Source organism: Lampetra fluviatilis, chromosome 29, assembly GCF_964198595.1.
Source record: "Lampetra fluviatilis chromosome 29, kcLamFluv1.1, whole genome shotgun sequence".
NCBI lineage: Eukaryota > Metazoa > Chordata > Hyperoartia > Petromyzontiformes > Petromyzontidae > Lampetra > Lampetra fluviatilis.
In genome coordinates this window covers 12809490-12823362 of record NC_136303.1, presented here as the reverse complement: position 1 = coordinate 12823362, position 13873 = coordinate 12809490, and the positions used below count along the sequence as shown (strand labels likewise).

At 41.7% G+C, this 13873-nt stretch overlaps 1 protein-coding gene across 19 annotated transcripts in view; it reads right to left on the bottom strand.

Moving 5' to 3' along the window:
* DYRK1A (dual specificity tyrosine phosphorylation regulated kinase 1A) overlaps positions 1 to 13873 on the bottom strand; it is a 50610-nt gene that overhangs the window by 23219 nt on the left and 13518 nt on the right. For 15 of the 19 annotated variants that reach the window (XM_078870171.1, XM_078870177.1, XM_078870186.1 and 12 more), the window contains 3 exons: positions 3721 to 3845; positions 2048 to 2167; positions 669 to 857 (listed from right to left, as the gene is read on the bottom strand). In XM_078870171.1, the coding sequence (XP_078726297.1) occupies positions 669 to 857; positions 2048 to 2167; positions 3721 to 3845 (434 nt within the window). Of the gene's footprint in view, positions 1 to 668; positions 858 to 2047; positions 2168 to 3720; positions 3846 to 6976; positions 7177 to 13873 lie in introns of those variants that run through there. The other 4 variants (XM_078870181.1, XM_078870188.1, XM_078870178.1 and 1 more) reach the window with 3 other exon arrangements.

Below are 13873 nucleotides of genomic sequence, written 5' to 3'. Positions count from 1 at the left end.
TTTTAAGAAATATATTTTTCACCCGGGCAAAGCCGGGTACTTCCGCTAGTTCTGTATAAAGTTTTGCTGGCTGGATGGCACATGGGCATATGCTCACGAGTGACATCACCCACATCCCCTCACCATGGAGCCGGGTTCGTGCGTTATGACATCATGTCTCCCCTCCCACCCAAACCGTGCTAATTTAGAAATAAAATGTGATTGAAATGTAATATTACTCTCCATATAAAATAGCATGTTTAGAAAACACAGCAATTCACAGTCCTTTGTCCATGCAATGCTGGATTATGTCTTCCCCTTGCCATATTGGTCATGGGAGTTATTTAACCATACTTCACTATGCTGCTCAGTGTGGGTTGATGAACGGAGAGCGCAGGAATGGTTCAGATATCACACCGCCACTAATGTTAGCTGTTGTACAAAATCACACCCAGGTAATTGGTTTCAGAGAATAGTCCACTAACCACTATGCCACCATTCCCAAGGGCTATAAATGACGTTTTAAAAGAGTAACTAACTCTACACACTACACTTATAAATGTATAGATTTTTACAAGCGGTTAATTTTAAACATGTTAAAACAAAGTAAAGTACAGCCAGTAAAAGAGCTCTGCAAATGTAACATTATTGTACGGCATCAACATTCCAAACCACATCATATGCACTACCTGTCCAAATGAGCCTTTGCCAATGAGAGAATCTATCTCATAGCGGTCCATCCACTTCTCCCCATTCTTCACGATGTAATCGTAGTTGTCATCATCGTAGCCATCGTTGTACACCTTGCGCTCTTTCTTATGGCTCGAGTCTTCCCCTTGCTGCTGCTGGGCTCGCCGTTTTTTCTTTGCATAGTATACCTGCCGAATAGGTGTGGGGAAGAATGTATAAAGTTAACTGTTGAAAGCTGCATATATGTGGTTACTTCTTTTGCACCGTACGTAGCCAACCGTGCTAAATAAGGTGTGAAATACTTACCAAAGCTAATACTTGCCAAAGCCCACACAAACTATTCAGGATGAAGAGCAACACATTTGTCTTACAAACTATTGTTATTGTGTTTACAATGAAGATGCTCGTAAGCCCCAACAATACATCATGGGACCTCCTTTGCCAGTACCAAAAGATGATAAGTTTTGCCTTTTCTTCTGGCAACAAAACAGGTGTTAAGATGTTAAAACACCAAACCGAAACCTTTTACAAGGAATCATGTCTGCATTAACCACAATGCTTGTGGTCATAATGCAAACGAAAAACACTGATAATATATGCATTGCCCTTGAAACTGATTGGTCCACACCAGAGACAGCTCTCTTTTGAGCCTCATCTCAAACAGTGTTAGACCAGAGGACGCCAAAAGGCGTACAGCCCAAAGACAATCACTATCAGAGTAATGAGAGCTCAAGGACAATGCATATATTATCAAAGTACGTTTTTGTTTGCATTCTGACCACAAGCATTGTGGTTAATGCAGACATGATTCCTTGTAAAAGGTTTCAGTTTGGTGTTTAACATCTTAACACCTGTTTTGTTGCCAGAAAAAATGGTGAAAATCTATTATCAGCCCCAACAATGTCTATATGGAACATAATATATTATGCAGTCATTTTAAAACTCCCGAGATTATAATAGCAATTATGGATAATACACATTTTGGGATTTTCTTTTAAAATGAATTTAGAACAGCCCAAGATTAATTCGATTTTTTTAAATAATGCGCACCTCTACTTTCCCTCCCCCCCAAGCTGAAATTAAACATCAACCCCAAGATGCCACAAGCCACTTGGCTCCAGCACAAGAACTTCTCACTCCGTCTCTATGGTGGGCTTTCTCTCAGGCGCTGCTCCTTTGTCTTGGCCATGATCCCCTCTTAGTGATGCGTCCTGCACAAGTCCACTTACATTGGTTTTTAAAAGTCAATGTCTAAAAAAATTATCTTAACTTTTGGGACTGCTCAAGTGAGGAAGGAGGCTGAAGAAGGAAGACATCAATTTCTATCCTACTACAGCCCCGTACAAGACTTATAATAGCATAAACAAACAATCCTTACCTCATTAATGTGTTTGTATGTCTTTATAAGGTCGACGGACAGTTTTCTCAGAGGTGCTGTGGTTGGGTCACGGAACTTAAGAGGGATTCTTCGCTGCAGGATTGTCATGTCTGGAAGCAGCTGCAGGAAAAAAAGTAGGAAACGGGTATCAGTATGTACACTCCTGCCATGTCAAAACTTAAATTCTATTAAATTTTGATTTAAAACTTTCGTGACTGCAGGAATTCATATTCTTTGGTTCTGTCGGTAAAGTCACGTAGATAGAAAATAAAAAAATAAATAAAAGCAAAAAACCCACGACGTTTCGATTGCAACACAAGCGGTCTTCATCAGGTGGAGAGAAAAGAGGGGGCAAGCCTCCAAATGCAACTGCTTATAAGGGCTTCCAAAGTTGTGAGTGGGCAGAGGACTAGAGTTGCGAGGCAGAAGCAAGGAAAGCTGTGTGGCGTAAACAGCATGGGCGGGGCAGACAATGCTAATGTAGACAATGGGGGGAGGGAGGGGGTAGAGATAGGGTGAGAGAGAGGGGGGTTGGTAAGAGATAGGGGGAGTGAGGGGGAGTGAGGAAGAGTAAAGCGCGAGCTTTATAAGCAGTTGCATTTGGAGGCTTGCCCCCTCTTTTCTCTCCGCCTGATGAAGACCGCTTGTGTTGCAATCAAAACGTCGTGGGTTTTTTGCTTTTATTTCTAATTATTTTTTCTATCTACGTGACTTTACCGAAATAAATCAAAGAATATAAATTCTAATAATTCACGAGGAAATGTTTTTTTTATAATTTACTCTCTGATGATTAAGTAGCATGAATAATATAACAAATAACACCTAGGCATTGAAATGTGAGGAAAGGGAAACGTCACACTTTGAATGTGTGCTAAGAATTGAGGCATGCATGTACTCAAAAAGGTACTAAAACGAACACTTAATTGATATGCACAGCTTCCAATGAAAATACTAGCCTACATGCACAGGTTCACAGTTCAACACGTAGGTTGTTCCAGCAGGGGGAAACACACGCATGCTCTTTTTTTAACCAAGTCAGATGAAGTATCTCCTCTATGCTCAAACCAGTGTGGAGTCGTACTCTATTTGTTGAGCTTGGTACATAATAGTGATGGGAGGCTAACACAGTGGAAAATGTATTTTCAACAAACAAATAGCAGTTCAACATTCAGGCCGTCGTGAGAAGAGTCTCTCAAACAGTGGATGCTCAATTTTAAATGAGCAAATCCACCGTTTCAGTTGGCACCAGTCCCATCCTCACACGTTTCATTCTCACAAAATGTCCAATTGCTCAAAAGATACCTGCTACATACTAAATGATGATGTAAATGCAACTACCATTCACAGATAATATTATGCTTGTTTACCCAAGAAGGGTCCTTCCAAGTTTTTCAAAGAGGTGTCTATGTTGCTAATTTGAGTATTTTTAAGGTAACTTTTCAGCATTGGGATGTTTGGCCAATACAGGTTACATCGTAGGTTTGTTTTAGCTATAACAGGAAGCTGGACAACACATAGAAAACCCATGAAGAACGGGCGAGAACATACAAACTCCATACAGAAAGGCGCCCGAGTCAGGAATCGAACCCAGGAATTTCTTGCTGTGCTACCCTGCCATCATCTGTGTTAACTGGAAAAACTAATATAGCAAGCATGCTGACAAGAGCGAGTACCTGCGCTTGAGCCATGGGCTGATCGCTGAACTGCTGTTGAGGAGAAAACGACATGCTGTCAGCAGCGAGCGGGAAGGTGGTGGACAGATGCAAGGACGAGTGTTTGCATGCTGCTTCCTCTATACCTGAAACACACAAAAACAAAAACACATGGCCTTCAACAAAAAGTACACATTAAAGTCAAAGACAACCCAGGTCAAAGAGTGAGGAAAAAAATGCAATTTGCTTGAGCGTTTCTTTGTTCAAGCTTTCGCCATGCACAGTTGTGCACATCTTCAGGAGTCAATTACAATATGCAAGTCTCTGCTTAACGTGCGATCGCTCAATGCGTTTTATCTTCAATGCGATTCTTCCATTAGCGAATACTTTACGCACTGTGGAACGAACACCATTACAACGCGATTTCTGAGTGGCCGATGACAAACTACTTTCTTGAGCTGCAGGGCTGAGCGGTGCGATACAGTATGGAGAATGATACAGGAACGCGGCAGTATACACCCAGTTATTTATCCTGCCATCTTTCTGTAAGCATACATCGTATCTTGCAAAACTTTATCGTTACATTATTTATGGGGAAATTGTTTGTTTTCGCTGAAACGCAACACTTTTCAGGAACGCATCTACCACGTTAAACGCAGCTGCACATGGTGAAAACTTGGGAGGATAAATATTCAAACACGTAGCCTCAGCTGGAAAATCACAATTCAGTTAGTGAGAATCTGTTTTCCCCTTTTTTCTGGCAACAGTTTGGTGTTAAAACACCAACTTTTTACAAGGAATCATGTCTGCATTAACCACAATACTTGTGGTCAGAATGCAAACAAAAAACTTACTCTGATAATATATGCATTGTCTTTGAAACTGATTGGTCCACACCACACCAGAGAGCTTTCTTTTGAACCTAGTCTCAAAACAGTGTTAGACCAGAGGACGCCAAAAGGCGTACAGCACAAAGACAAGCATTATCAGAGTAATGAGGGCTCGGGGTGAGCATCTAGATCATGAGACCTCCTTTGCCAGTACCAAAATATGAGACTAGGTTTTCCCGTTATTAGGTGTTCATATTTAAACATGCTTAATTTTACCAAACACGTTTTTGCCAATGTCATTAGTTAATCAAACCGTTCACTATGAATCGCAGAAAATTGTCTAAAAACACGTTATTAATCAAATGTCACAAAAAGCATAGTATACTTCAAAAATGTATAATTAACTTATTTTTAGAAGATCAAATACATTAACTCAATATCTGCTATTTTTTCAACAACAAACACATACAGTGAGGGATAAAAGTATTTGATCCCCTGCTGATTTTGTACGTTTGCCCACTGACAAAGAAATGATCAGTCTATAATTTTAATGATAGGTTTATTTGAACAGTGAGAGACAGAATAACAAAATCTAAAAAAACGCATGTCAAAAATGTTATACATTGATTTGCATTTTAATGAGGGAAATAAGTATTTGACCCTCTGAAAAACATGACTTAGTACTTGGTGGCAAAACCCTTGTTGGCAATCACAGAGGTCAGACGTTTCTTGTATTGGCCACCAGGTTTGCACACATCTCAGGAGGGATTTTGTCCCACTCCTCTTTGCAGATCTTCAAGTCATTAAGGTTTCGAGGCTGACGTTTGGCAACTCGAACTTTCAGCTCCCTCCACAGATTTACTATGGGATTAAGGTCTGGAGACTGGCTAGGCCACTCCAGGACCTTAATGTGCTTCTTCTTGAGCCACTCCTTTGTTGCCTTGGCCGTGTGTTGGGTCATTGTCATGCTGGAATACCCATCAACGACCCATTTTCAATGCCCTGGCTGAGGGAAGGAGGTTCTCACCCAAGATTTGACGGTACATGGCCCCGTCCATCATCCCTTTGATGGGGTGAATTTGTCCTGTCCCCTTAGCAGAAAAACACCCCCAAAGTATAATGTTTCCGCCTCCATGTTTGACGGTGGGGATGGTGTTCTTGGGGTCATAGGCAGCATTCCTCCTCCTCCAAACACGGTGAGTTGAGTTGATGCCAAAGAGCTCCATTTTGGTCTCATCTGACCACAACACTTTCACCCAGTTGTCCTCTGAATCATTCAGATGTTCATTGGCAAACTTTAGATGGGCATGTATGTGCTTTCTTGAGCAGGGGGACCTTGCGGGCACTGCAGGATTTCAGTCCTTCATGGCGTAGTATGTTACCAACTATTTTCTTGGTGACTATGGTCCCAGCTGCCTTGAGATCATTGACAAGAACCTCACGTGTAGTTTTGGGCTGATTCCTCACCGTTCTCATGATCATTGCAACTCCACGAGGTGAGATCTTGCATGGAGCCCCAGGCCGAGGGAGATTGACAGTTCTTGTGTTTCTTCCATTTGCGAATAATCGCACAAACTGTTATCACCTTCTCACCAAGCTGCTTGGCGATGGTCTTGTAGCCCATTCCAGCCTTGTGTAGGTCTACAATCTTGTCCCTGACATCCTTGGATAGCTCTTTGGTCTTGGCCATGGTGGAAAGTTTGGAATCTGTTTGATTGATTGCTTCTGTGAACAGGTGTCTTTTATACAGGTAACAAGCTGAGATTTGGAGCACTCCCTTTAAGAGTGTGCTCCTAATCTCAGCTCGTTACCTGTATAAAAGACACCTGGGAGCCAAAAATCTTTCTGATTGAGAGGGGGTCAAATACTTATTTCCCTCATTAAAATGCAAATCAATTTATAACATTTTTGACATGCGTTTTTCTGTATTTTGTTGTTATTCTGTCTCTCACTGTTCAAATAAACCTACCATTCAAATTATAGACCGATCATTTCTTTGTCAGTGGGCAAACGTACAAAATCAGCAGGGGATCAAATACTGTTTTCCCTAACTGTACATGCTTACACACTCTTTATTAATTTAAATTTCAACAAGACAATGCACACACACAACCATGTGAACAGTGCCTGGCTGCACGAGTCCAAGCCAAGCCAACTACCAAAAAAGTCAAGTCACACACAAACCCATTCTACAAAATTGAATCAAAACTTAAAATATGCACAAAATAAACATTATCTTCATTCAACTGTGTAGCCTTCATGTCCACTCAGCAAAAGCTGACAGTGACAGCACATCTATACAGATATGATCGACTCAGTAAAAATGCTATTAGACTTGGTACCTAAGACAGACAAGGAAGGTGGCATACAGGCCTATCAAATCTACAGCCACGGGACAAATACAGTCCAACGCACTCAATCTGGCCCACACTGTCACTCAAACTTACCATCACAATGGCTCACTGCAGCTTTGAAATTTAATTTCATCATCATCAGTCAGCCATGATCAATCCACTCCTGGAAGAAGCTCTCCCCACATCGTCACCATCCCTCATGATCTTGCAGTGCCATAATCCAACTCGCTCCTTCCTGCACATGAGCTGATCTCATTACTTCAGCTCCTCATGGGCATGTTCCCCTCTTTTGGCTGTAATTCCATAACCAGTCTCATCGATCAGCAATCATCCCTTCAAGCAGTATGTCCTGCCCAAGCAGGATAGACAAACACGCTGTGAATTTATCTATATATTACTTCATATGTTTGGCAGTCTGGCAGGCTGTCACAATGAGTGAGGCCTCATTCAGACCGTAACAACCCAAGGAGATCTTACGGATTGAAATTGACACATGTAGCACCTACGACCATTGATCTAGGTACAAAAAAGTGACCATTCGCTAATCACAGTAGACAGCATGACAAAGTCTGGATACAATATGAACACGAACAGAGAATGTTTAAATTTCAGTTCAATACTGATCAAATATCACAATGAATAGTTCATCATGGCCAGCATCTCTGATGCCACACTATCACCCTGCTGGAATCAGATGCATTCCTCCATTTGGCTTTAGGTCTTCCCATAGTGCACAACCCAAGGGTCCCAATCCAGTGGCTGTTAACAATCTTGCCCTTCTCCATCATGTGCAGGTCTTCAAAACATTGCACCATCATCAGTCATTTTTATTTTAAATTCAGTTGATCCAAATTCGAGGACAAAAACTATTTATTAAATGTGACTTCACCTTCATAAGATGTTCAACTTTTGTGAAATTCATTAAAAGTCCTAGAATTTATAACAAGTAAACACATTGCTGTCAGGAAGCATCCTTTCTGGTCATTGCACAGGCATAAAAACGAACCTTTGCCCAGGGTGCCTTGTTTAGAAATATCGTTGTTTTTGCTCTTACAGGTTTTTTTGGACTACCAATTCCAAAATAATCATTATGGCTGAAGCCTGACAAAACTGGTAATTTCCCTAGAAATTAGGCCAGAGAGGTAGCGGTAAACGAACCTAAAATATGAACTGCCAAGAAGATTTGATTTGCAACACCCTTAAGACAAGTGTGATTTTAACTACTGTCAAAGTTAAGAAAACAAATATGTAGCCCACTCATTAAGTAATTATATACTTAAAAAGACTGGAAAATCCATAAAAAGGAGCATGATTTTTCAAATATTTTCCCACATCCACTTTCATTCTATTCATACATTATGCAGCACTAAGTCTGATCATAAAAACGTTTTACTCGGTATACTCAAGACAACTTGTTGCTACTATGCAACATAAGTCCTCCTACGTATGCTTCTCTTTTGCATGACTCCTATTATCCAACAGCCCAAATCAACAGGAGCTATTATCTGCTGGGAGATTCTTATGATCAACGTTGAGTAATTTGCATTACCCAGAAGTGCTCACAGCTAAGAGATATCACGTGAAAAACTCTGCCTGTTATATACAGGCAACAGAGTCATTACCGCTGTATAACATTGATAAACACATTCCTGCGGAGGGAGCTGGTAGGAACGTTGGGTTGCTCGGTCAATGGCCAGGGTTCAACGGCGGCGTGGTGTATTCCGCAAATATGGCCGACTGAGGGCGGGCACAAGCCGGCGTGAGTAGGTTCAACGTTGAGTTTTATAAGGGCACCACGGGGTGACCAGCCCCTCCCCACCCAGCCCCACCCCTCTCCCAGGCCCACCCTCCTCACCCAGCCCCACCCTCCCCTCCCAACCCCTCCGTCCCCTCCCATTTTTGGATGCACGACGGACAGACACAATAATCCCCTGTGGGCTGGTGGAACCAGGAGGTTCCTACCAATATAATTAATATCATTAACTGATCATAATAATAATTCAATTTATAACGCACACAAATTTGCGGACGTGACGGCCGCAACTCAGAGGCACGGAGCCAAGCTCAGATTCGCTCGAAAGCATGGTTATAGAGATGAGTTTTGAAGTCTCTCTTGAAGGAGGCGATTAAGGTGATGCTGCGAATGTGTAGAGGGATTGCATTCCAGACTGTTGGGGCTGCCACCGAGAAGCTGCGCATATACATGACCATCCTGGATCTTGGTATCAAGAGGAGGTTGTGAGTCGCGCTGCGCAGGTATCCGCCGTGTGCTGAGCTGCAAGTTTTCAATAATTATTATTATGTGTTCCCCATAGAGCAGTGTTTGACAAATGTGCCGAATATTTTAATGCTGATGGTGATGATGGTGGTAGTACAAACGATGACAGTAGTGGTAATGATGGTGAAGTTGAAGGGGATGGTAATAAATATATTTGTGTGACTCTTTGGTTCTTTCGGTAGTCACGTAGATATAAAATAAATTAAATCACGACGTTTCGGGTGCAACACAAGTGCCCGTCATCAGGTGGAAACAACCCCAGCACTAAACAAATTGCTGAAATGTGAATTATGATTCGTCAATGCTGCAAACACTGGACACTATATTATACAATTAGTCAAATACAGACCTTAATGCAAAAAAATGTAGACACCCCTAGAGCATCCATACAGGCAGCATAGCAACGTGCAATTATCTGAGCTTGACACTACGGGCTACTTACTGCCATAGGCACCGGATAGGGGCATAAACACAACGTCGTATCCGGATGTGATATCAAACAATGATAATAGAATCTGCAATTCATAAGTGCCATTTTTGTGCACTTTCATAATGGACATCAATTTAAATAATTATGCTACCACATTTCACAACGTAACCTATTTGTATACTAAATAGTATATACAGAAAAGTACGAAGCAAACTCTAGGTGTACATTTTCAATGTTGGATATACAACACTTTATCTATATATATAAAAGGAAAATTTGTGAATGTGTATCTGTTCGAAATGTTTAGCATACTTCCCAACATGCAACAAACCTGAAATGTGGCATGTGGGTAGCTTCCAGACTATACACAATGCAAAAATTATAAAAATAGACTTTTGTATTTTGATGGGGGGGGGGGGGCCGCAATAATGGATATATTTTGCACAGCAAGTGAGCGGTGACGTCACATCTGTGATGTCAACCGCAGGCGGTAGCGTCATGCAGTGTGCCTGCTGAAGTCACGCATCCCCCCCGCCACCCTCCGCATAGGCCGAGTATTAATCCAAGACAAGAATCCAAGTCCCGGGGGTAGTAAAGCTAGTTATATATAAAATGAAGTTTCCTAGCAAAGGCTAGTATTGATATACTTCTTGTTTTTAATCAACAGACACTAAACTGAGCAATATTGTGTTACGATTTGTATTCTACCTTGGATTCTGGAAATGTGACATACCTAATTCTCCAGGGATGTACATACAATGTGTGACATGCAATTCGTCATTCCCTGGCTGCACTTCCCTGGGGCTCTGATCACCTGGACTATCCCGAATGTGCCACCTTCCCCAGGCTCTGCTCTCATCTGATTTTCCTGCCTCTCCTTGTCTCCATCTCTGGGGCCGAAATATCTCGTTACTCCTTTCAAACCTGGTCCCTCACAATAGTCCTTGCTCTCCACCATCTCACTGTCAAGTGCACTCATCTCATTACTGGTTTCACTTGTATCCAATGAAAGTATATACCACCAGTGCTTTGGAAAGGAAGCATCACCGATGCTGTTCATCGTTGTTGATACATCGACAGTACAGGCTTCCCACACATCACTCGTGACATGCATTCCTGAAAAACAGCACGCAAGTCGAATCGCCCTGTATGAAGCCCATTTTCCCATAGAAATACACGTTATAAGGGGGGGTTGTGCGCGTTCCTGGAGAAAAATTCCGTATCATTTAATTGTATTATTTTAGCAATGGATTTACTAAATACGTATAAATGTAAAACTTCATGACAAAATGAAGATTAAAAAGATTACTACTTAGAAATATTACTTCAGGAGGACTAACTTCAGAGCTTCTTGAACCCTTCCAAAGGATGCTTTTACGCAGATCTAAGATTTATATGCCCAACCCGTGACATTGGGTGCTGCCATGACATGGTGACGCCAGGATTGAAGTTGGTTAACTTGCGAAATATTTTGTTATTTAAAAAAAAAGTACTTTTGTTTGTTGGGCATGAAACGCATAGTTTAAGTATGAAGTATGCTCCTAAGTGATGAATCGCGTAACTACCTATTCGTGCTATTGGAGCGGGGGGCGTTAAGTGAGGAACGTTTGTAATTAAATTTCACGGTTATATCCATAAAATCATACCATTGAGTAGCCTACACTAGAAAGTGCATGTCAACCTGGTTTGATTTAAATCCCAAATGCGTTGCAAATATGGTGTTTGTTGTGCAACCAAACCAATGTTTTTGTCTCAGTATGGGTGCATGCTAAAGTAAAAAATTAGAACATAACACCATGGTATTGAATTGTAAGGGTCCTAAATCCATATACACATGGTTTCTGTAACATTTGCAATATGCATTTTTCTATGGAAGCATTTTATTTTTGACAGACACGCAGGTGAACGACTTCATTAAAACTGTTCAGAAAAGTGGACTTGGGCAGGAAACGTCATGGTTAGAAGGAATGATGGTCGATGGTCAACAAAGTGATAGGAGTCACAACAAAGACAAAGAACGCATCTGAGATTATATCCACCACAGATGGGAGCTATTATAAGAGTTGCTGTGAAGGTGTTCAATGGATTTTTACACCACAGGAGCTTGAGAGATGGCACAGGCTTGGTTAGCCTTCATCCAGCAGTGGACTGTTGATAACGTTAGCGTTGGAGCTGGATAAGGAGATGACATCACACGGCACAGGACACTGCGTAATGCCACATGTCATGACGATATCAGATGCGCTCGCATGGCGTGACATAATCGCCATCCGAAAAATGAAAATCTGCATTTCTCATGAGTTTTATTCAAACTTTCGATAAATTTGCCTATTGATTAAGTCCCAAATAATGGTAAAACGTTGTAAAGTGTTATAATAACTTCATTTTTTTGTATAGTCTTTGATGATTGGGCTGAGGCCATCAACTTATTCGTTACAGCTGTAATGAGAGCAAGTACAGTAATCTCTCGCTAACCACGGTTTCGGGTATCCACGCATATTACATATACCGTTTTGCCAACCACGGTATAGTTTCGCGTAATCACAGTTTAGTTTTCCGCTACCCGTGATTTCAAATCTCCAGCCGAGTTCAAGCATCCGCCACCAGGGGCACTTCAGGCGCGTGTATCCACGTTGGCCCGCGTACAGTCCTTGTCCGAGCCGTTCAGTGTTGCGCAACAGTCGGCAAAGCGTAGTGCTGTAATTTATACCTCGTGAAAGTGGACTGTAATCACTGTACAATGCCACTCATTTTTGCTCTGAACCATGGCCCCTAAGTGTCGAGCTGGTGGCGAGGGTCAAGGAGAGGTTTGTCTTTAGAGAAACAAGTTCTGAGGGGGACAGCCCCTCAACCCTATAACCCCCCCTCCTCTAACATCATCATCACTAATATTGATAGTGAAGTCCAGATAACGATGACACTATTAATATGAAATGTATTTGTGCTGATGCATTACTGGACATATTTCTCATGTTTATGGAATGCATAGGATAAGTAGTTAGGCTTCGATGAGATTGTTAATAGCGGCCGTGGAAATTAACCCCCTATTTTCCATAAGCCTTTATGTCTAGCCGACCACGGTTTTGCCAAACACGGGGGTTTTCAGGAACCTAACCCCCGCGGTTGGCGAGGGATTGCTGTACTATATACAAATCGTGTGTGAAATGCTTTGTTAGACCTGATAAAAGTGATTTAAAGTGGCTCTAAAAATATACATAGACTGAATACTTAAATGGATGTGCGGAAGGGGCATGAGAAGCTGACATTATTGGGGGTGATTTAAACTGACAAAAAGATGACGAGTTGGTGAAAGCGATTGTCAATGTGCTCGCCCTCCGTACAAGAGCCTTGCCTCGCCACAGAAATGATAAATTGGCAGCATTGGCTCAACGCCACCCAACGAGATCCCACCCCACTCGGTGCTCATGTGTACAGACACACACCTCTATTCTCACCCAGAATGGATTCCCCCACAGGTGTACCAGCTAAGCTTCGTTGTGCATGGGGATAGACACATGTAGGTGACATCATTGACATGCTATGTAACAAAGAGACCACTCCCAGTAGCCATGTAATAATGTATCAATTCATCAATTAAAACGGATCAACATTTGCATCAAACTGTGCGTGTAGATCGATTATTTTCAATTTCTGGAAATTACATGAAAATTAAATGCTGTTACAAAGCGGCTAATGGTACAATTAAAACAATACAAATTACATTTAAAAAAACAAGACACAAAATCGATGAGAATGTAAAAATGAGACCCAAAAATGTATTCTTGAAGTTGCCCACAGGATCAAATCGTAGCAAGTCATGAAATCAATACAAGTTTAATCCCCAGTCAGGGCAGCATGGAAGGTTTGTTTGGCAAGTGGTTATTACCATAAACCCTACCAAAAATGAGCGGTACCAGACTAACGCAAGTTCCAATATATGACCCTACTCCTAACTTTGACCCTTAACGGAAGTTACGTAATGAGAAAAAAACCACTTCAGTATTTTTTTGCTCTGGTAACGTGACTGTGGTGACGTACTAACAACGGGTCACGAGGCACCTTGAGTGTGTCACTACAGTGTCGTCGTTGCAGCGTTACGGCAGTACGCAGCGGTCCCATTCAAGTCTCTTTTCTCATGAACAAAGCCTCAAAGTAAAGCAGCCCAGGGTAGCCAGGTACATGTCTACACAGGCTACGAGCTGCTTACATTTTAGGTTTCAGTTTCCGTCAAACTACGAATTGCAGGACCTACGCATTTTATCTTAATCTTGTCAGAACATCA